Genomic DNA, 23151 nt, shown 5'->3' with positions numbered 1-23151 from the left:
AAAGACCATCTATGTAAATTCTTAACATAGACCCAAAAAATTTAAAAGAATATGTATTGCAGAAGAAGAATAGCTTATAACATAAGAAGGATGTTATGCAGGAATGGCCATACTATCTCTTACAGTGCTCAGCAATGGATGCAGAATGAAAGCAAGTAAGAAATGTGGCTAGTACGATCTTTGCCCAAATACACCAACAATCAGCAATGCAGGGTCTTTTGGAGCCAGAGGTCAAGATGGGCTGGACCTTTTAATGGTTCCTTGTGTTTTCTAAGGATTTGATTGCTTTTTGAATCTATTTAAAGTTCTGGCTTCTACAGCATCCTATGGCAATGAGTTCAACAATTTTAATAGATGTATTTTGTGAAGTACTTCCTTTTGTTTCTTTTAAGCTTACTGCCTAATAAGTTCATCAGATGTAATCAATCAGTGGATTGAGACCAGCCCTGCGGATAAGGACTTGAGGGTATTGGTGGATGAAAAATTGAATGTGAGCAAGCTATGTGCACTAGCAGCCCAGAAAGCCAGTCGCATCCTGGGCTGCATCAAAAGAAACGTAACCAGCAGGTCGAGGGAGGTGATTGTCCCCCTCTACTTGGCTCTCGTGAGACCCCACCTGGAGTACTGTGTTCAGCTCTGGGGCCCCCAACATAAGAAGGACATGGACCTGGTGGAGCAAGTCCAGAGGAGGCACACCAAGATCATCGGGGGCTGGAGCACCTCCCCTATGAAGACACGCTGAGAGAGTTGGGGTTGTTCAGCCTGGAGAAGAAAAGGCTCTGGGGACACCTTTTAGCAGCCTGCCAGTACCTAAAGAGGGCCTATAGGAAAGATGGGGAGGGACTCTTTCTCAGGGAGTGAGTGTAGTGACAGGACGAGGGGTAACAGTTCTAAACTGAAAGAGTGTAGATTTAGATTAGATGTGAGGAAGAAGTTCTTAACAGTGAGGGTGGTGAGACACTGGAACAAGTTGCCCAGAGAAGCTGTGGATGCCCCATCCCTGGCAGTGTTCAAGGCCAGGCTGGATGGGTCTTTGAGCAACCTGGTCTAGTGGAAGCTGTCCCTGCCCAGGGCAGGGGGGTTGGAACTAGATGATCTTTGAGGTCCCTTCCAACCCAAACCATTCTGTGATTCTAGTATGCTATGTTCCCTTTTCTTGTTTCCCATTTTCCTTTTCCTATTATTTGAAAGACCCTGCTTATCCCCTCATCCTACTCGAGAAGCTACACCATACCTTGCTATTCTCAAAATGTTAGTAGCAGACTACAGTAGAACAACAGTTCTACTATCATCTTTAAAGATAAGGTGCCTAGAACTCCATACAATGTTTTAAATATTCATGTACTAGGGATTTATATAGTGGCATTTCAGTTTTCAGTTCCTTTCTTAATACCATTGCAATACTCTACTTGCCTCGTTTTGGCCACCACAAAACACTGACTTGACATTTACAGAGAATTTTTCATTTTATGTCCCTGGTTTTACAGTTCCACATAAATCAGCTTTTCTTAATTACATCCATATTCATTTCCTATGAAGGCACAAATACTCTGCTAATGTGCTTTCTCTATTATACTTAGGAATCTGTGTCTGCAAGCACTCAATCATTTGGCAAGAACAGGAGCTTTAATTCCTTCCTGGCTTAAATCAGTATATAGCATGGATATATTTGGTTGGGCATATTTAATGAAGAGGGGGAAGAAGGTAACTCACATTTCGCACCACTAATATTCCCTCTCCTCTGAACAGCAAACTGATTACCTCAATTGGCAGACAGGGAAGGCTCTGGGACGACTTCTTGTTCTGTTATTGTGGGCTAGACATTCAATGTGATGTATGAAAAATCTTACACAGCAGGCTCAGTTGTTCAGACCCATTAGAACAGCCAAAGCATGTGCTAAACTTCAAGCATGCAGTCTGAACAGACTTGAAGTTAAAGAAGAATGGGTTGTGGTGTTTTCCATGGCATATCATTAAGATTATCCTTGACCTAAGTTTGGTGCTTGCACTCTGGTTTGAGAGCACTTCTGAATGCGCGTCCCCAGTCAAAGCTCTGCTGAGTGACTTAAGCAGCCCTGTATTAGCATGAAGTTTTTATCAGACAATCTGAAGCCCCAGTGTGAGATGAAACACATAATTGGGGGCTATTAAAATTGATACTGCCACTTGTCCAAGGACTTAGCACCTGATCAACTATACTACATGGCAGGTGAACTGTGAGCAGCTGTGGTCTCCTCATGCCTCTAACACGTTCAATAGCCCTGCCTCAGGGATATGCAATACAGGTTCATACCCTGAGGTGTGGATTTTGTCACTCCTAGTCATATGAAGATTTAGGTATCTAATTCACAAGGTCAAGCAGTTTAATCCCTCTGACCTAGATCATTATGATTCTGAAGCTGGGACAACCACTTCAGACAACCAAGGCCTGGTTAACATATCCAACTGAATGCGAAACCAGTATCAAAGTGAGATCCCTAACCTACCTGGTTTGGGTTTTGTGAGTGAGGATTTGTCTGATCTGAGGTTGAAGGGAGCTGGCTTCAGTTTTGGTTTTGTTTGTTTTTTTTTTTAAATCTGAGGCTTTAAACTGAGCCTGCAATAAAGATGTACCTAGTTGCCAATATAAGCACTATAATAAAACATATTTTCCAGTGGACTGTGTAGAAAGCCAACGGCAAGGTTGCACAGCCTTCTGCATATCAACAGTAAAATATAATGATGACTAATCAATAATATTTATTTAAGGCTCTATCAAGTTTCCAAGTATAAGCATGGATTGAAATCTTGGCAAAAATGAATTAAATGACAGATTGCCTACCGAGTTCAATGCATTGATGACTTCAGCAACAGCTTTTCAACCATTAGCATTCCAGAGTCGCAGGCAAATTTTAATGTTGGGATCAGTATGAACAACGTATATGCAGACAAGAGGATTGCTTATCAAACTTTATCATTGTTTTACAACATATTATCTCCAAGGTGCCATGCTGTAGAAGACATGAATAAAGAAGTGAATCACAGAACTTCTGTAAAGCACAGGAAGTTTTTGAGCATCATTTCCTCCTCTGTTCCTGCCACATTTTACCTTCTTTCTTCAGGCATGGTGGCCATTTATAACTTCTTATAGATTGTGATTGTTACTGTTCAGGGGGAAATATATTGGGACTGGAGAGAAGGAAACCGAATTGGAACTTTTAATCCAAAACTAGATCTGAAAACTCAGCCCTTGAGAGAGGGATTTCAACAAAGCAGCAGTGGGCAAAGATCATAAAATGGAAGGTTATCCCTGCAAGATTGGTTGCACTGACTGTTCAACAGAAATTGGTATCAATGGTGCATGATAATAAAAACCAAACCAAAACCAAAACCACCTTGTGTTTGGTTCACAAACTTCTTTCCTGTTTTGACTTTTTGCAAACATGTCATGCCCCTAGGAGGTGAACCCACACAAAACCACAGTCGAGAACTTGATGTTTCCTGGGAAGCTGAGGATTGTTATCTAGCTCTTAAAATGCTGTGCTCTCAAGAAGGGGAAGACCTGAGCACTAAATGATACTTCTACTTCTGTTCCGGAACAGGAAAGATCTTGACTGAGCTCCTACAGTCACTGCTTGAGAATGCTTTGGGGTCTTCTGTCCCACTATTTCTCTGCAACTACTGGGGGGATACCCAGGAAGAAAATAACCAGATTTACTTACTACATGGTGACTTTCATGTCATGACTGCAATATGTTTGGAGAGCTTTCGTTTCTAGTCCAGTTTTCCATTCTGCTTGCTTTTGCAGAGAAGGCATATGGCAGTACTTCTGATGGGTGGATCCTGTCAAAATAATTATATTAATTATTGTACAATGCAGGGGAGGTAAAAAAGACAAGCTGCTTGAAAGCGACAAATTACTGAAATAGTGAAGTTGGGTGATTTTTTAATTTTAATCAACATCTTTCATTAAGTAAATCCTATCTGAATGCAGCATTTCTGAAAGCATTGGCAACATGTAAGATGTCAATCCTATATCCACAGAAAGAATGTAGTTTGTCATGGCCGTACTACATCACCTCCAAAGGACGTGATATTTGACTGACCAGCTTCTAAGTGAAATTTAAGTGTTGCTTATGACAGATAAATTTCTTATTGGTCTGACTAAGGGATCAACCTTTCCTTTCCAGTTATCCCAACCAACTAAGCAAACCTACTTAAGCATCTCTAATCAGAGACCTGCTCAATATGAGTGTCTTATAAAACAAGGAGAAAAGAAGGAGAGTACTCTGTGTCAAGGGATAGTCCTTCCCTGCTTTCATCTTGATACAGACTAAGTTTGGTTCCTTCCTGCTGACTTTTCCCGAAGTCATGGTCATGGAAGAAGGTTAGAGAATGCTGACAGATGATGAAGTGTCTCAACAGCATAGGAGCTGGATGACTTAATGGGTCTTAAAAGATCAGTGTGAGACCAGTGATCTTAACGCTGCTGAGGATTAACTTAACTTGTATTTATTATATAATTGATTATGTTAGGTGCTTAAAGCCATTGATAGTTGTCTTAATTATTTTGTACTTGAATAAAAACCAAACATAGTACTGCTGCTAAACTAGTACAGTTATGAATCTGGGCACAATTTTGACCTGAACCAGTAGCACAACACATGTTCAATTATACCTATTCAACTTGGGAATCCTAATTGTCTCCCCTCTGGTGTTGGAAGTGTTTAGTCTTTTACAATGCTATGATTTTACTGGTTTTTCTAGTGGCCATAGTCTATTGTGAGAAACAATACCCACTTCTGTAATATAAAAAGTATATTAAGACTATTATCATCAACTTTTGTTTCATTTTGTTCACGTCACTCTGTACACACAGGAGAAAAATGGGGTCAAAGCTCCTTTTCTCCTTCTTCCCCAGTGCTTGGATTTTACCTTTAAAATCAACCTTTTCATACAAACTTTGTATTATTCTCATCTCTCTTTTCTAACTCGACAATTGTCGACAACTGTCACACCGTGCAAACCATCATGAAAACTCTCGCTGAACTAAATGAGAACAAGATCTTGTCCATCCTTTGAGGACTGCTTTCTACATACACTGTCTCATCCTTCCCCCCAATTTTTTCAGCCCTGTCATTGCAGACTTTGCCCCAAAGCAGGCAATGGCTCACATTTGCTCGAACTTCTGCTGCTCCATTCTCTTTCCCTCCTGTTGTTCTCTCCCTTGCCTCAAAAAAAAGCTTTGCCTTCATCACCCATCTTGTGCACTGAGTGGGTATTTCTGCATTCTGATGCTCTTCTGTCCATCCATATCTAATTTAATTCCCTCTCACAGTTTCTGAACCCTTCGTAAATTGTTTTCCATACTCTTTTTGGCCCTAATTCTGGACTGGGTACCACCATCATAGCCGGAAATGCTGTTTCCAGCTGGAAATTCCTTGATATTGTTGATATTGAGGAAGTGGTTAGAGGACTATCTTGAGCTGTTCTGGCTGCCAGCCTAGCCTGGAGGCTTCTTTTGATAAGTATCAAGAAACTACAGCAAGATAAAAAATTACTCCGATACTTACACTACCACCCAGAATTCAGGACATGGAAGATGTCCAAAAGCCTATTCCCTTCTCCTGCCTGGATTCCAACTATTTCTGCTTGTGCTATTGTATCCTTTGCACATATCTGCACGTTGTGTTCATTCCCTTAAATATCTATCCAATATAATTTCTATATCAAATTGCATTATCATGTTCTATTAAACTCAGTTCCTCTAACCTTCAGACACTTCTTACTATGTTTTCTCAAATTCAGCCCTTAGATTAGAAGGTCTGTGGGTCAGGGATTTGTTTTTCTGGTGCTGTTGTTATTTTCTTAGAAATTTATTTTCTATGCATAGTAAATCCATGCTAATGCCCTAAAGTATGGTGGTGACAGATACAGCGAATTAAAAGGGACAATCCTCTCCAACCTGGCTCATCTTCCAGGCGTAATAACCAAAGGACCCAAGAGCGTCTTGCAGCCTCAAATCTAAATCAGTGTTTGCTAACTTCTATTTCTCTTTTCTGTTTACTACAATGCATTTTCTCAGTTAAGCATTCATCTATACAACCAAAATCATCATGTGGACATACAGCTCTCAGTAGGAGAGGCAACTGCAGTAGCTATCATTCTTCACTTCAAACCTTTTAGAATTGTTTATCATAGTGCTTTCTTTCAGAAAGAAGGAAAGTTTGTCTAACAATACTGTATTAAATGCGCTGCAAACAATTTTCCCTTTCTTCTAAAACTTTAATTAAGAAGAAAACAGAAGTCTGACCAGTAAGAGACAAGTTAGGTAAGTAAAAGCATGTTATAATGCACCACTAAGAAGTGATTGTTCAGAAGTGGTCAGTGGTAAAGCATAAAGAAAAAAGTCTTGAAATAGGAAGGTCCTAAAGGCTTTTGTTTGGGGTTGCGTATTTAGGTCGATGGCAATCAAGCTGGCTTAAGCAACCACGGAGGTAGGTGATAGCTTCTGAACATGGTACTGACTTAACAGCGTTTCAAAAAGGTTTTTCCAAGATACTTTCTTAATTGCTCCACCAAAGAAGAAATACCTACTCTTGGAAGGCAGACTTAAGTTATTATAGAAAAACCAACCCAGCTTTCTTTGCTTTCCTTAGTTGAGACATATTTCACGTAAGGTATATCACAGAGGAACTTTTAAGTACCTCAGTTCTAGAAACCCTTTTAATGCTAAAGCACAAGCTTTTGTTTTTGCAGCTAAGTTTTGTGTATTTCTATTCTGTTGTAAAAGAAAGACTCCTTCCTTGACTTACTGAATTTTATGACTCCTGACGTGAAGATACCGTGAAAGTAGCTGGTGAAATAGAGGTGTGATTTGCAGGCAGCAACAAAGAGCATACTTCTAAATTCCGCCAAACTAGGAAGTCTTAAAGCAAGCTAACAAATACAATTAAATGTCACTAAATTCTTCATAAAAGCTATTTATGTGAAATGCGATAAACACAGTGGTGTACACTTTTTCAGGATATCAGTCACTTGAAAGTGTAGGAGATCCTTGAGTTTCATGAAGTCTTAAGCAATTTATGATGACTTTTCTATGCTTTTATGCTTCAGGCAATGATTTGAAAACAGAGTTTTCTTACTAGTATTGTAAGGCTGAAGTATAATATGTGTCACTCTGAACCAGAAAGGTTTTGAATGCCGAGAATGGAAGGAGTTACACTTTACTTCATCCTTCAAGTGTTTGCGTATTTTTGAAATAACAAAAGCCATCATTCCCTTTCACTTGTAGCATGGGGGTTTTTTTAACGTGCTATAGAATTGGGCCTCCTTTGTCGAAGAGATCTCGAGCGAGTTTGTCTTGATCCACACCGAAGACTCGCATGCGGAGTCTTGTCACGATCCAGATGTCACTGCCTTGCAGTGACACTCGTGAGGTCGACGATCTGTCCACCCCACCGATGCGTGTGAAGGCGCACCCACGCAGCTCACCAGAAACGCGACACACGGTCCACCTTCGGGCGGCCGCTTGCCTTCGGGCGGCCGCTTGCCTTCGGGCGGTTAAGCCAAACGACGATGAACTCGTACTTGGGAGCGCAGCGGCGCCTGGGTCGGGCGCGTCCTCTGCCACCTCGCCAAACGTCCGACCGACCTCCCAAGGCTTCACGGAAGGTTTTGCGGCGCGTGGCCCAGACGCGGCCCTGGGAGCAGCCCTCGCCCAGGGCGAAGCCTCGCTCCCTTCGGCCGAGCCCGGCCCGCGGCTTACCCCGGCCCCGGCCCCGGCCCCGGCCCCGGGCGGTGGGTCCGGAGGGGCACGCCCGGGCCCGGGCCGCTCCACTCGCCCACCCGACGCCGGAGGCGGGGGCCGCCTCGAAGGCGAAGGGCGGCCCCGGCCCCTCAGGCCGCGCCGCCGGCTGCGCTGTCCATGGTGTGAGGCGAGGCGCGAGCGCTCCGCCGCAGGGCGCGGGCGCCGGGCGGGGCGGGGCGGGGCGGGGCGGGGCGCGGCCCTCCGGCGGCCGCCGCGCTGAGGGGGAGTGGGGGAGGGGGGAGTGGCCCCGCCCCGCCCCGTGCCCGGGGGCGGGCTGCGGCCCGGCGGCGGCGGCGGCGGCGGCGGCGGCGGCGGCGGCGGCGCGCGCCCCGAGGCGCCGGCCGCGGCCGCCGCTCGCGGACGGCACGAGACCGGGCGCTGCCGGGCGCGCGGTCACGTGCGCGCACCGCGGTCACGTGCGCGCGCCGCTCGCCAGGCGCGTGCCCCCGCCCCGGCGGCGGAGGCCCCTCAGGACAGGATGTAGTCCCGGCTGGGGGCGGCGGAGGGATAACCGGGCGGCGTCAGCTCCCTCTCCGGACCCAGCCGCAGGGCGCGGCGCCTCCTAGCGGGGCCGGGGTAGATCCCGCCGCCGCCGCCGCCGCCGCCGGCTCCCCCCCCTCCGTCTCTCTCGCGAGAGCCCCCCCCCCGCCCCCGGCTCGGCGGGGTTATGTAACCCCCCCGCCCGCCACTGCCGGGGCGCGGCCCGCGGGGCGGGATGGGGGCCAGGCCAGCGGGAATCCACCGGGGCTCGGGCCCCCTCCCCCCCGGGGCGCGGCCCCCTCCCCTCCCGCCGGACAATGAGTCCCGTATGCTAATGAGAGTCTCGCGTCACTTCCGCTCTTTCTCGGCCGCCATCTTGGCCAGGGCAGGTTCTGGGCAGGAGGGACCCGGCTGTATTGTCTGCAGGGCGCCCAGGGAGCCCCCCCCCCCCCCCCCCTCCGCCCCGGAGCCCCACACCCCCCGCCCCGGGGACCGAGCCCAGTGAAGCCGCCGCCGCCGCCGCCCCCGCCCTCCCGGGACCCGCTCACCATAGGCCACCCCCCGCACACTCGCCGCCTCCCCCCCCCCGGCACCCACCCCCCCCTCCCCGCCGCCGCCGCCATCCAGCCCCCTTTGTCTCCCCCGCGCCGCCGCCGGCTCCGCTCCGCCCGCCCGCCCAGGGACCCGGGCGGCGCCAGGGAGGCAGCTCCGCGCACCCCCACCCCCAGCACAGAGGTGCCGGGGGAGCGCCCGCCCTCGCCGCTGAGGAGAGCCCCAGTCAGGTAGGTGTGTGCGTGAGTCCGCGGTCCGACCCGGGCGGGGGCAGCCCCCGCCCGCCCGCCCCCTCTCCCTCTCTCTCTCTCCCTCCTTCCCTCCCTCCGCCCGGCGGTGCCGCGGCCCCCCGGCAGCCCCGTCCCCCAGCCCCGGCGGCGGGGCGGGAGTCCCGGCGCCGGTGCCCTGCCCCGCCGCAGCCGGGGGGCTGCGGAGTTTGGCGGGCGGGCCCCCTCCCCCGGCCGCACTCATGTTGGAAGAGACTTCGCCGCCTCGGGGAGGCCGGTGCCGCTCCGGCCGGCTGCGGGGACCGCTACGCTGCCGGCTTCCCTCCCTTCTGCCCGGGGCCCGCGCGGCAGATGCGGTCCCAGCCTCCTCCCTTCCCCCTCCCGGCGTGGGGGGGGGTGGAACGGGGACACGGGACCGCACACGGATGCGTCCCGAGAGCGGCTGCGATGGCGGTAAGGCGAAGTGAGCGGGATGATGAGTGCGGCGAAGGGGTCCGGCATCCCGGCGCTGCCCGCAGCGTGCCGGCAGCCGGGCGCGGGTTCCCGCTGGCGGAGTTGGCGCCGAAGCGAGGTCGGAGAGCGGCGCTGGCTGCCGGGCGATGAATGGGGAGCAGCCTCCCTCCGGCGGCCGAGGCGGCTCTTTGCCTGCGGGCAAAGGCGCGATCCGCCGCCGCTACCCCGAGCGGAGCACCAGCTGCAGGATGGAGCGACGTTGACTCACCCGTCCCTCCTTTCCCTACCCTGGGCTATAGTTACCGACACCCGTTTCTCAGACAAAGGCTGGGGGAAGATCAAACCCTAAAGCCTCGCTCCGCTACCGGGAGCTGCTCACACACACACATACAGCCCCCCCTTCACGCACCCCCTTCGCTCGGTGGCTGCAGCCCGGGGGCGGAGGAGGCGGGCTGGGGTGCGAAGGGGGGGGAGGTGGGCAAGATTTCCAAAACAAGCACCACGGCGTACGCGATGCTGGCGGTGCCCCCTCAGGGGCACACCCCCACCCCCTTTAAATCGGTATTGTTGCTCCCGGTTTATGGCCGTGGAAGAAAAATAACCAGCCCCCACCCAAAATGCACCGCAGCCCGGTCGGCGGCGCCGAGTGCGGGAGGGAGGCAGTAGGGGGCGCCCTCCCCTCGCCGGGCAGGGCTGCGGCGGGCGCGGGGGGGGGCTGGGGGAGGCGGGGAGGGAGGGGAGCGGAGGGGGGGGGGGGGGCAGGGCCGGCGGCGCGGCCGCAAAGCGGCGTCTGCGGCCCCGCCGGAGGGGCTGCCCCGGGCCCCTGCGCCGGGCGGGACGGGCTCCTGGCCTCGTACCTGCCGTCCCGGAGCCGGCCTCGGACGCCTGGTTTGGGGGGGTTGGGGGGGCGTCGGTCCGCTGGCGTAGAGGTCGGAGGGCAGGGCTGGGGTTGGCGAGGGAGAGGTGGGAGCCCGCGCTGGGCGAGCGGGGGGGTGGGAGGGCTTGGAGCACATGGAGGGGGGCTGTGGGGCGGTTTTGCCAGGCTTGTGCGCGAGGGTCTGCGGAGGGTGTTGGTAATTGTACCGAAACTTGGTTGTGGCTTGTGGTGCCATTTGCTTTATCAACTTGCATGGCTTTTTTTCTCACGTTCCGAGCGCATGGCTGCAGCGGTAGAAACTTGGAGTGTGAGGCGTTGCTAAAGCATCGAGTGCTTTGTCTGGGGCGATAGGCGAGAGTCCGGATAACTGGGCACTTTGACGTTTTGATATTCTTTGTTTATTGGATGTATTTAAGCCGTTTGGTAGGTGTGAAAGAGGTTTTCATTCCTTTTAGAGAAATTCGGTTTGGCTTTTTTTTTAAAGGTTGTTTTTACTAGCTACATTTCTATTTATTTTTTGCTACTATTTTCTATTTCTGTTTGGAGGTATAAGGTGTGAGATAATGGAGATGCATGATTCCTACCTGTCAGGGTAGCATGGACCAACCTTAGGTGGCTCCTGTGTGGCACAGCCTGTATGTGCTTGCTGCAGGCCACCAGCATTGTTCTCTCTTGCAGGGTCTCGGCTACTTGGAAAAACTTTCACTTGGGGACTCTGGTAACTGTAATAATTACAAGTTGCCATCCTTCTAGGTGAGAAAGATGGATCATCCTGTTTAAAAAAGAGAAAAGCTTTTTTTTGTTGTTTGTTTTTGGTTTTGCTTTTAATAACAAAACAAACCAAAGCTTGGTTCCTTTTTAGATGTGCATTGGCAGATGTTGAGCAGTAATTTGATATCAGCACATCAACATCTACCGTGGTACGTGTTGAAATCTTAAAACATTAAAAAGAGACAACAGAAGAGAAACACCCTATTGTTAATAAAATTGCACTTGAGGCTGATGGGTTGTAACAGGATTGTCGCCTTTCCTGAAAATAATTACAATACTTAAATGAACTTCAGTCAAAATAGAGGTGTCCTTTTTCACACAGAACAAATAACTTGTTCTCCTCCAAAAGTAATGGTGAGCTAAACGCTTTTGTACTATTTTTTAATAGTAAGCTGCCCTTTACTAAAATTATTATTTTGTAATTAACCTTTAAAAATGACTTTTTGGCATCTAATAGAAATGAGATGCTTCCAGTGTTTGGGGATGACTCTCTGAGATTGTTGCAAACTGTTACATTTTTAGTAGCCCATTATTAAAAAAAATATTTAATTTTTTTATTTAACTTGACGTGGTGATCCATCAGACAGGTTTATAGAAAGCTTCTCTTTAGGTTACTACTATTTATGCTTCCAAGTATATTGTGTGGAACTACTAGAGCTTAAAAGTCATTAAGAGCTTCTAAGATCACTTGTGTTCAGATTTTAGGAGGGAGATGTTTTTTGGATATGCAAGGGATGGGGAAGGCGAAAGAAAGGTGGCTGGCTGTGTTTGCCTGTAGGTGAGACAGACAAGTGGTGAACAGTGTCTGTTGCTCAGAGTGCTTAGGAATGAAAAACCTTCACAGGAGAGGAACTTCTTGACTGTTTTGGAAAGTTCGTGCCCTACAGTGTTGAGCATCAGCTGCACAAACAAAACATCTAGGAAGACTGCATGTGCTCTTCAGGATGAGATGAATAACTTAAATTTTTTTTCTGTATATGTAGGATAGAAGTTACCAGTTGTCAGAAGATGCCCATTAGCATTTTCAGAATTGGTATGTGTCACTTACAGTGGTATATTACAACAGCATTTTAATTAAGCTTTAATAGTATAAAGTATCATTTGTTAGGTACTTACCCAACTGAACTGTACAGTTACTTGAATTCGCTATTAAATTCTAGATGAATGCACATACGAATTTTCTGTGAAAGGTAAGTTGTGCTTCTGACACACTGCGGAGTGAGTAATAGGTGATTATTCCCAACCCAGCTTTACCACTCCATAATAATAGTAAATACTGAACGTAAATATTAAAATTTAAAGTAGCATTCCTGGAATACATAAGCATAGCACAGTCTTAGTAGTAGTCAAAAGTCATATAGTCCAAATACGTATTTTGTAACTTTTTATTAAGATGGTAGCTGATTTGATTGATGTAAAGAAAGAAATTGGAACAGATTATTTTGTGGGAGCAAAGACAGTGCTCATGGGTTAATATATTTATTTTGAGATGCCTGCAAATAAGATTTAGTGGCTCAATAGGAAATTTATTGGGGTGTGTTTTGTGATTTGGGTTTTGGGGGGGGGTGTTTTGGGTGTCTTTTGGTTTGTTTTTTGTTGTTTTGTTGTTTTTTTTTTTCCAAAAAGGGGAAGTTATCTTTTCTCTGCTACTTGAAGTTGGTTTAAGAGAGACAAAATTTTATACACTGGGAACGAACAAAACAGTATGAGATATGACAAGGATCATAGTCTAAAGTCTGTAGACATGGGTGCCAGGAGAGAGGCAGTGAATAGCTATAGGACTGCAATTGATCAGCTGATTAGTGTGGTCCACAGGTGTCATTTGATCTGCTTGGCATGGGCAAAGATGGGATATTTTTTAAACTATTAGTTCAGCTGTGTTTGTATATTAATAATGCTATGTTTGCTGGGATATTTTTTTTAAAATGCATGTAACTTGCTTGTTTAAAAAGATAACAGCTGACTATGTTGGCCTGCATCTAAACAAGCATTACAGTATTTTTTTTAATTAAATTAAGATCTGCTCTATGCTTAGATTTTATACATATGTATATAGGGTATTTTTTATTAACATAATTTTAACAGTATAATTGTTAATGTGGAGGTAGCCCTGCGCATGTAATATGTTGATACAAGTGTATGTTTTTTAATAATAGCATAAGTGATGGAGATGAGAATAAAAGGTGCTGGTGTAAGGGTAATGTAATGTAAATGTCTCTATATGCATTGGAAGAAAAAGAACTTCTGATTATGTTAATTTAGTTTAAAAAGAATCCTATACCTTCTGTATATGTAGAAGGTTTGTTTTGACTCACCTGACACATTTGGGGAAGAATGCCCTTGCTTTCCGAGTCAGGATGGCCAAATTGACCTGTTCATTTTGAGCTTTCAGGAAGTACTTAGATCTGGTATAAAAACCGAATACATGTTCTAGGTTTGAGTAACGACATTTTTAGAGAGGGTGTGACTCTTATTTATCTACCTGAGGGCCATATGCCTCAAGTAAAAAACTACATTGTTGAGAGCTTCACTATAGCTAGCTCTTGTTGGAAGGCAAACATGAGGCTTGAATTTAGTGTCTCACTTTTATTTCACATTAGTGCTTTTGAATGTGTATGACGGTTGATGGTTTTGAATAAGAATGGAATAAATACCTTTTTTTTCCCTGCAGTGAGTCACTTCAGTTACCGCCATTTATATCCTTACTTTTTTTTTTTAAGGTGGCATTAAAGATGATTTGGATGAAAACTGATACTGGCTGTTGGGTCCTAAACCTGCATAGCTGACTGTATGAACGCATCACACCTGTGGGTTCTTGATTATCCAGATTATGTGGCAAAATGGTTCATTTAAATCTGCTTCTCAAGTAGTACCTAAACAATTTACAAGAAATAGAAACTAAGTAACTGTGTAAACAGCCTGTCCCCTGAAGTAACACTCCTCAGCTCATCCAGTCATTTAAGTGTGGGAAAGGGCATGCTCTCAAGCCTGGCTTCACTGTTTGATGTTTCTTCCCTACCCCAGCTCCTCTTCTCTCTTTCAGGCCTCAGCCTTCAGGCATTCTTTCTTTCACCCTTTTTTACCTCTTCTGTGTATTGATTTCTGATGCGACTCTGGATCTGATAGTTCTTAGCTTGTGCTGCAGTTGGGCCAAAGAAGTTGTTAGTGATGCAGATTCATAGCAGCAACAGTAAGGGGGCAAAATGTCTCTTGAAATCTAAGTAGGCAAAATAATTGTCTTAAATGCTTTTTTCCCCCTAAAAAGTCAAACTTAAGTTTGTGATATTGTTTGTTTTGTTTTGTTTTGTTTCCCCATTCCTGCTGCTGCTGCTATGAAGCCTTTTGAATATCGAAGGTTCCTGGGTCAGACCGAAGACAGCAGTAGCTGAGGTGGATTAACGCTGGAATGTAGTCAGGGATTGGAACACTTGGGAGCTATGCTTAGACAGAAAGGGAAAGAGGTAAGAAATGTGAAGTGGTAAGACTGATTTTAAGCTCTTGTTCACAGACTTTACCCAATCGTGTAATGCCAGCATTTGTGCACAGTGTGTGTGAAGTGGTAAGGCAAAGGAAAAACAATTAGCATCAGCCTACTTCACTGACTATTTTTACACTTTAAATACGCAGATGCTAGCCAGTTGGCAAGATCCCTTCAATATCTAATATATCTACTATCTGAGAAAGCATGTATTGGCAGAGGTTTGGATGAGCTTGTAAAAGTATTTGTATGGTCTCTTTTGTTTCATTGATTTGTTCTGCCACTTATATCAGCATGCAATGCAAGCAATGCATTTTACTAGTTAGGACACACTAAGGGATGCAGTTTCACTATTGGTTTAAATATATCTGTGTCTGTGCTGCCACTGAAAGGGGTGGTATGAGCCCTGCCACCTTACTCATACCAGTCCTAGCACTTCTGTTTGGGTGAGTGAAGGAACTGCTCTGCCTGAAAAACACTCCTTTTCATTTGGATCATGTCTCTGCTCTGGCTGTTGACACAGTAGTGATGTCAGGAAAACATGACACAGGGAGACAGGACTACGATTTTCACTTGCAGTCTAATCTGATTGCAGTTTCACAATCAGTGTAAGCTAATCATAAATTATGTGTATATTGATTCCATGCTTTGTTCTTGCACATTTTACAGAGACTTCTATGCTGCTTTGTTTAATTATACAAATGTTTTTGAGCTTTGGATTGAAAATTTCAAGATGATTCTTGATTTAATTTAAATGGTAACTGCTAATTCATAAAACGTGCTTATTTTTCCAAAATAATTTTTATTCTGGGATTGTTCATGCTTAGCTACAATCTCGATGAGGATTATTTTGGAATTGTAGAGCATATTCGTGCAGCCTTTTTTCCTGATCACTGAAGTGTGGATATCATGGTGTAAGCAAATAATATCCTTTGTGCTTCAGTGATCTCCAATCTCGATTTCAAATTTCAGCAAGATATGCAGGCTTCATTACATTTCAAACTGAAATCTTTAAGAAATAGCCCTAAAAAAGTGAGGCTATCATACTGAGTATGTATATTACATATTGATTACATATTGCACATATGTGGATGCATATAAACGTTTATCTTTGGAAATCTTGAACAGTCACAAAATACATTATTTAAGATGGCAGTAGGTGTGTAAGCCTACTTCTTGAGCTGCTGGTGACTCTAATTTAAAATTTCCTATGCACGGAAGTATAGCATGCCCTAGAGAAAGGATGCAATTTAAAACTGCTTTTCAGAATGCAGTAGAGATTGCCACAATTGATGTGGTTTTTGTCATGTGTGTTCAAAAGACCCCTCTTTAGAAAGCATTCAAATTTAGCTAACAGCATTCTTTAACGTACTTAGGCCTATGTCATCAAAATAAGAAAGCCCGACAGAAATTCCCAGCAGTCTGTAAGGTAGCAGATTATTCATCAAGAATAGAAATACAGAGTTGTGGTTCCCAAAGCAATCGAAATTTACCCATTTTATATTTTATTTGGGGGCATAGAAATTACACAGTGTACAGAACTTTAGTAGTAAAAGTTGATAAGGAAATAGTTAAATCCCTTTCAGTTTTGCAGTTAGTGTACACACCCACCAGATGGAGCTTCTGGCACCAGTGGAAAATTCCAGAAATCAAGCAAGAATGAGAAGTGTGTGAATGACTTAGAAGATCCCTGTCTGCTGGACTGCAGAAGATATTTTTTTAAACTTTAAATAAAAAATGAATGGCGAGTAAAACATATCAGCCTTACTGATTCCTTTCACTAGAACTGTCTTCCATAGAATTTTTTTATCTGATGGGAAGTTGGGAGTTCTTAGTGCAAGAGTCACCAAGCTGAAGCTACACAGTAAAACAGTTTCATAAGCCCTTGCTGAAAATTGCATATAACCACTGAAACAGCATGTTAAGGTTTTTAGCCTAAGGATTTCCTCCAAAGGATTTTAAGTGTGGTTTGGTTTTGGTTTTTTTTACTACCACATTTTAGATGGACTTATCTCCTCTCCTGAAGCAATGTTTACATAGGATGTCCAGAGAAGTGGTGTGAAACAGTCCTTTTTGTTTGATACAACTTGAAATTTTTATGGAGGTAGCTGATTTAATCTCTGAAGTGATTTTTAATTTTTTTTTAATTCTTTTTCTGACAAAGGGACTTTTAAGAAATAGACTATTTGACTATGAGGGGGAGTTGGAGTGGTTTCATGTGAACAGTGCTGCAAGTTTTACAATGCTTTGACCAGATAGCAAAATATTTCTGTTGATTTCCTTCAGTGCCAATAATCTTGGTTTTAAAACAACATATCAGGTGTTTCCAGAGGGTTTGATTTGGGTTTTCTGTTTACTTTATATCTTTTTAATGTGCCTGGTCCTGTTTTGGATATGGCCACAAGTTAAAGGACCTTGGATATAAAAACAAGTTAAAGGGCTTGGGGGCTTCTGCTTGCTGATGTGCTAGCTGAAGGTTGAATTGAAGTGCTGGATCTAACGTGGCAGCTGTGCACACAGAATATTTAGCTGGAGTTGAGAGGTGTTTGCTAGACCAAAGTTAGCCAAAGACCATCATGTTAGGGGCAGAAGCTTGGTGTTGCAGATGGTTGAGCTGATAAGGCTGAGGCAGCGCGCTCTGTTTAAAATGTTGCCATGAGAATAGAGCACATGCTGTTACAAAACAGGCTCCATCCTAGGATTATAGCAGACTTGAAAAATGAGCCCTTAGTTGTCTGGCATTTCGGATGTGCTGCTAAACCGCAAATCTCATTACCTTCACAGGAGATGTGGGTGCACAGCCCTCTGAAAACTAGGCCAGAAATGCTTAAATAAGGAGGAAAGAGAAGCAAAAATGCTTAATATAAGTCAGTGATAGACGTGTTGGGAGTAGACTGTTCACTCAGTGCAGGGAGGGGAGATGCTTAATGCAACTCTTACCTTTTCAAGGAAGTTTTTGGTAGTTTCCAGTTCTTCCAACTTCTCTGTTCTCCTTGATGTTTCTGATCCTGGTATTTTTTTATTTGTTCCCTCTTCCCCGAGATACCTTTCTGCTTCCTGACTATCACTCTTCCTTGCTCAGTTGTCCTGGAATTGTCAGGTCGCAGAGTCCCAGCCTCCACCTTGCTGCGGGGACAGGCCATCATTGTCTTCATGTGAATATAGACTATTATACACCATCATACTATATAGCATCATTTAACCTGCATACGTGAGGAGGCTGCTTTTCCATTGCTGTGGGAACCATAGGTTAATTTTCTTGCATATTTTTCTTGTATTTTAAGAGAGTTCACTCAATGTTGCACTAACAGCCTTCTTTGCAAATCTATTTCATGGCTGGCTTTTTAGACCATGCTATTAAATGCAGTTAGCTGGGGAAATTGTTAAAAGTAGACCTTATTTTAAATGCAGTTGGAATAGGGAGATAAAAAGTACAGTATCAAGAAACTAACAGTCTTGTTTCATTTCATCCAGGAACATATAGCTGCTGTCAGCTCTGATATATGCTGCTATGTTGCACTGTTATATGTAAACCAAGAACAACTTCAACTTTAAATACTAGCAAAATAAGGGCTAAAATAAAAGAATTCTGGATTATATAAAGTCAGAAAAATGCCAGATGCTTGGTGATTCTCATCAGCAACACAATGCAGGGAAATGATACTCAGTCTTCGGGAGGCCCAGTATGGGATGAAGTACTTCCCTGTGCTCAGTATTGATATCTTCAGACTGATACACTAATTGTCACTGATCTGCTCTCAAGGCTGATCGGTCCTCATCCAGAAGTGTGCTTTCTGCAATGAGGATTCAGTGGGAGAGAGGTAATTTGGACTTGATAGCGATACAGGGGCACAAATTCTACTTTCTAGTTAGAAAATAAGCCAGTATGAAACAAAATAACCCATCATCCTTACCTGTTTGAAGATATGGCTAGTGGTCTTGTTAAAGCATATGCAGTTTTGCCTCAATGTGAAGTATTTTAATAATTTTGTCTTTTTAAATCTCTTAGAACATTTTAGTATCTTCTGTTGAAACCATACTTCCTGAAGAAAAACAATCTGTACTTTAAGCTGTGGATGTTCTGCCTGAATAATCAACAGAGATTAAAATCTAACAATTTTAAACAGTAAACCCCCTTATTACTTGGAAAGTAATTGTACATGACGCAACAAATTTTGCTTTTATAAACTTTAGATTTGGTTGTTCCAGACTTCATGATACTAATGTTATGTCTTGTGTTTCCAGTCTGTTCAAGACTGAGTTTCTCTCCATGGGTGATGTGAGTTGAAGAGGTCTCAATTTTCCTACAGAGGCGTAATCGTTTACATGCCATTACCCAAAACAGTTTACTTCACATCTTTCTACTAGCAGCATTGTAACTGAAAATTTTAATCTGAATACTTCCCAAATGAATGGATGTCCCCAGGGTTGTGGCTGACAGCTATGTCACCTGTTTGATATCCCATTGTCTTGTAATTAAAGGTGGGACTGTGTTTGTATGGGAACCTTCTGGGAAAAATGACCTGTACAAGGAAGCGCTGTTGGTATTTTACTGAATGTATCTTACACAGTGTGCAGTTATGCTGCTCTGGTACTAATAGCTCAGATGAGGTGTAAACTGAGGTCCTAAACACTTCAGTTATGAGTTGTGAATAGGAGCATTTGTCTCTGTATCCTGCTGGATTTCTGAATTGGGTAACTTAATTGAAATCTGAGCACTAAAATACTCCTCAGGTAGTATCACCCAGCGGAATCTGTTTAATCCACAAACCTGCTAAAACTTCCTGCAGCACTGTTATCTTGCTGGAGTGCGCTCTACAGTAGCTTCGTGTCAGTAAAGGTATCGTAAATGTGGTTTATAATTAGCTTTGGAGTCCTTCGCAATGAAACGTACGTTATAAATGTAAGATTGCCCTTATTACATTTCTTATCTCTTGTCTTTAACACTTTGTTTTGTACAGCAGGATATGATCCTTCTTCTATGTCCGGGCTTTGGCCTCACACAGTAGGTGTAATATAATCCCTGAGGTGGGCGTTCTGGAAGGAGAATTATTTTTGGAGGCTTTTGCATGAAACTTGTCCAATGAGTCTGAGACGCCCAAGCACCATTAATTTTGGAGGTAAATGCCTCATAATACATACTGAATAGATTGGGAAGAGTTAAGATTTTCATTTGGCAAAGTATGGGCAAAAAATAGTTGAAAGGATAGTTCTGACTGTTTACTTCTGACGTTTGGACATTTTGCACTTAAAGGAACACCAACTTGAACTCCAGAAAAATTGGGAGTGTGGGGGGCTTTGTACTCAATCAGTCTGGCAGCCTCACTGCATATTATTTAGTTTCCTGGTTCCGCCTCTTTTGGTTTACTGAAACCAACAGGGGCAAAAGTGAAAGATTATTTTGACTGCAAGAGAAACAACCAGACTGCCTGAAGTACTCTCTGATGCTGAAACAAACTGGGGAAAACCTGTGACTTGTGATACGGAAGTTCAAAGAGACATAATTTAAGTTGGCTGTCCCTTTAAGTTATTCCTTGGAATCTGACATTTCTTACTTGAATCTCAATTGAACTGTTTAATTTTGGAAATTCAACTGAAATGTTTTTTATTAAGATATTTTCTATCATTTGTCTATGAATTGATCTGTCAAAGTGGGCTGAGATATGTATAAAGGGAGGGGAGGGAGGAATACTGTAGTTAACAACAGTGAAAAGATAAAGCCAAAGGGGGGGGGGAAACCCAAACCAACCAATCAAAAAAAAAACCCAACAAACCCACAAATGAAAGAAAATATAACAATTAAGTCCCAAAAGAGTTTTTTTTGTTTTTAAAAATGAGATTTTAAATGTTGGTGCTTGCCTTGGGCGGGGGGAGGAGGGGTATCATTTGCATGAAATATGATTTAGTTTAAATTTTATTGACGCTATTGTTATTGGAATGAAATCAGGTTACTGATAAGATTATAAAGATAATGTATGTTTAAAAAGTTAGTAAGTTGTTTGCTTTAGTAAACAACAGTAATGTAGTACTGGCATACAGCCAATGGAGAAATTAAAACTATTTTAAAGATTTACAGTGTCTGGGTTGCACTGATGATGTTGATCCTGGATTCTCATTGCTTTCTAATTTTAATGATAACTGTTATTGAGGAATATTTAATACTTAAAAACAGGCTGTCTAGTACAGAGCTATCCTACACTTTTTAATGAAGTAATTTTTAGCATAATCTGAATTTTATGCACTAACTTGTTACCAAACTGCATGCATTTTTCTGATTATGCTGTTTCACTCTGCTGCAGCCCTTCCCTTTTAGTACTATTATGGATATTAAGAAATTTGGGGTTGAATTATTGGAATGAAAACCATGGGATCATGATACATACCTAACAAAGGCAACAGACTAGAGTAGTGTGTTTAAGTGTGTGGGGCGGTATGTTATGTAGGGAAAAGGAACAGCTTTTAGAATAAGGGTTTGAAACATTGCTTTTTCTGTAGGAAAAAGATGGAGTATTGCATGCTGGGAACAAGTGCTTTCCATAAGGTAGCTAAATTTTAAAAGTACATTTGTTTCATTTTGTTTTAGGCTTTGCTTAAGTATTCTAATCTAGTAATTTTGTCCTTTCTGCAGTTTTCATTTTGATTAGACCTCTGCAAAACTCTCTTCTAAACAAAAATTCAAAAACAGACAAAAAAAATACCCAAACCTGGGCCACAACTGCAGTTTGACATTTCTGAAACATTGCTCAATGTGTACAGAAGAGTATTTAAAGGATACTAGTAATAGTATAAATTCTTTCTGTAGTCTGTTTTGTTTTCCATGATTTCAAAATTGCAGATATTAACGCCAGTAAATTTAAAGATGTGAATGTGTCAGATGACTACAGAGAAATGACCAAAAGTAGAACGATTTGTTAAAAGGTAGTCTTCATTGACACCTCTTTCAAAACAAACCAAACCAAAAAGCCCCACTCATCAGGAATGCTGTCGTCAGAAACTCCAAGTAAATAGTCACATTCTTTTTTTCCTTTGTTCTTGTGAATAGCAAGACATAACATACTTGGAGGAGGTTTGAGTAGATGAGTCAGGACTTACTTCGTTAACTGCAGTTAAATGTTTTGGCCAGGTTTCCCGAGGAAACAAAGCTTATACAATTTTTCAGATTGTGGTTTGTCTCCTGTTCCTTGCTCCCTCCTCCCAGCCGAGAAAAAAGTTGGCCATTTTCAACCAAATTTTGTAGAAATGGAGGTCTGAAAGAAAAATAAGCACTTTTAAGTCTCATTAAATGTAGATCTCCAGTAAGAGAAGAAACTAAGGTTTGAACATTCATAAGTTTCCTTCACAACTCTATCAGCCTGTTCCTTCAATTGGATGCAGCAATGCCAAGTGGCTGCTAAAGACTCGGTGGGAGGAGGAGTTGTAAGGGGGAGGGGAAAGAAATCCTACTGCTTAGGCCCGGGATTTTAGGGGGTTGACTTTTCAATGTTGGTTGTGCGCCAACTGCAGAGGTGCCAGTTAGGTGTTGTGCCTGGAGCTGAACATAGCAACTTGCCTGTCATTATCTAATATGGAGCTTAGCGGAGGGTTATGAAAGAAAGAGAAGAAGCAGTAAATTATCTTGGCTTAGTATTCAAAGTATTCAGCTCCAAATGAGAGTTGTTGGTGCCTGACTGAGTGCATGTATAGTATATTATTCCATGGATACGATATTATTACAGGTACAGCAGCAGCTCATGATGCCCCGTAAAGCTTTTCTTTCCCAGAAAGAAAAGCAGGCTCGTGCCAGGGAAAGGGATATGTTAAAAAAGAGGAGGAGGCGACAAGACTATCTCAAAAGAAGCGTGGAGCCGCAGAAAAATGCAGAAACAATAAAATGGCACAGGGATGATGAGAAGAGGAGAGAAAATGAGCAAGTTAAGGACAAAGATATCAAGAAGCGGTGGAGACAGGATGAGAGAGAACGACGAAAGAATGTGGACGCTATGAATTGGCGCAGGGAAGATGAGAAGAGGGAAAATGAGCGAGGTAAGGACCAAGAAGGCCGAGAACCAGCAAAGAAAGGATGAGGAGGAGAGGGGGAAAGAGCGACGAAAGGATGGACCTTTTGAAGCAGCAGAGGGATGATGAGGGGGAGGGGAAAAGAGAGTAAGAACAGTGCCATTTTATAAGCATGTGCAGAAATAAAATATTAGTATCTTTTAGTTTCAAATTTATAGGAAATCTGCTTTAATGAACTATTGTTCTTACAGAGCTAATTGTTTTAATAAGATTGATCTGAGTATAGATGTATACAAACTCAAAGTCACAATGGGATAGAAAAGGCTGGGTTTACGCATTGCTTATAAAATTGTCTGTTTTGTACACATGCTCACACCTAATACTTTCTTCAACAGTACAGTTGATAATACTGTGTTTCAGATCACCAAAAAGTTCAGGTTTTCTCAGTCTTCATAATATGAGTAAATGAGAGCAGTAGGAAAGGAAGGGTCAACCAAACGTGCTCATAAGAGAAGGTAAAACTGATGTT

The 23151-nt window shown here is 43.8% G+C and overlaps 1 protein-coding gene across 21 annotated transcripts in view; it reads left to right on the top strand.

The window, feature by feature from the left end:
* The first annotated feature begins 8885 nt into the window (after nt 1-8885).
* Nucleotides 8886-23151, top strand: part of ADNP (activity dependent neuroprotector homeobox) — a 35400-nt gene continuing 21134 nt past the window's right edge. Inside the window, exons 1-8 of one of the 21 annotated variants that reach the window (XM_075019373.1) lie at nt 10516-11131; nt 11241-11298; nt 12133-12182; nt 13870-13937; nt 14488-14610; nt 19589-19747; nt 21123-21168; nt 22343-22649. In XM_075019373.1, the coding sequence (XP_074875474.1) occupies nt 21130-21168; nt 22343-22649 (346 nt within the window). In that variant the 5' untranslated portion in view covers nt 10516-11131; nt 11241-11298; nt 12133-12182; ... (2 more) ...; nt 19589-19747; nt 21123-21129. Of the gene's footprint in view, nt 9052-10515; nt 11132-11240; nt 11299-12132; nt 12183-13869; nt 14611-16213; nt 19748-21122; nt 21169-22342; nt 22650-23151 lie in introns of those variants that run through there. The other 20 variants (XM_075019324.1, XM_075019365.1, XM_075019307.1 and 17 more) reach the window with 20 other exon arrangements.

Source organism: Buteo buteo, chromosome 2 (assembly GCF_964188355.1).
Source record: "Buteo buteo chromosome 2, bButBut1.hap1.1, whole genome shotgun sequence".
NCBI lineage: Eukaryota > Metazoa > Chordata > Aves > Accipitriformes > Accipitridae > Buteo > Buteo buteo.
Note: the sequence above shows the minus strand (reverse complement) of the source record. Positions and strands in the feature narration are given on the sequence as shown.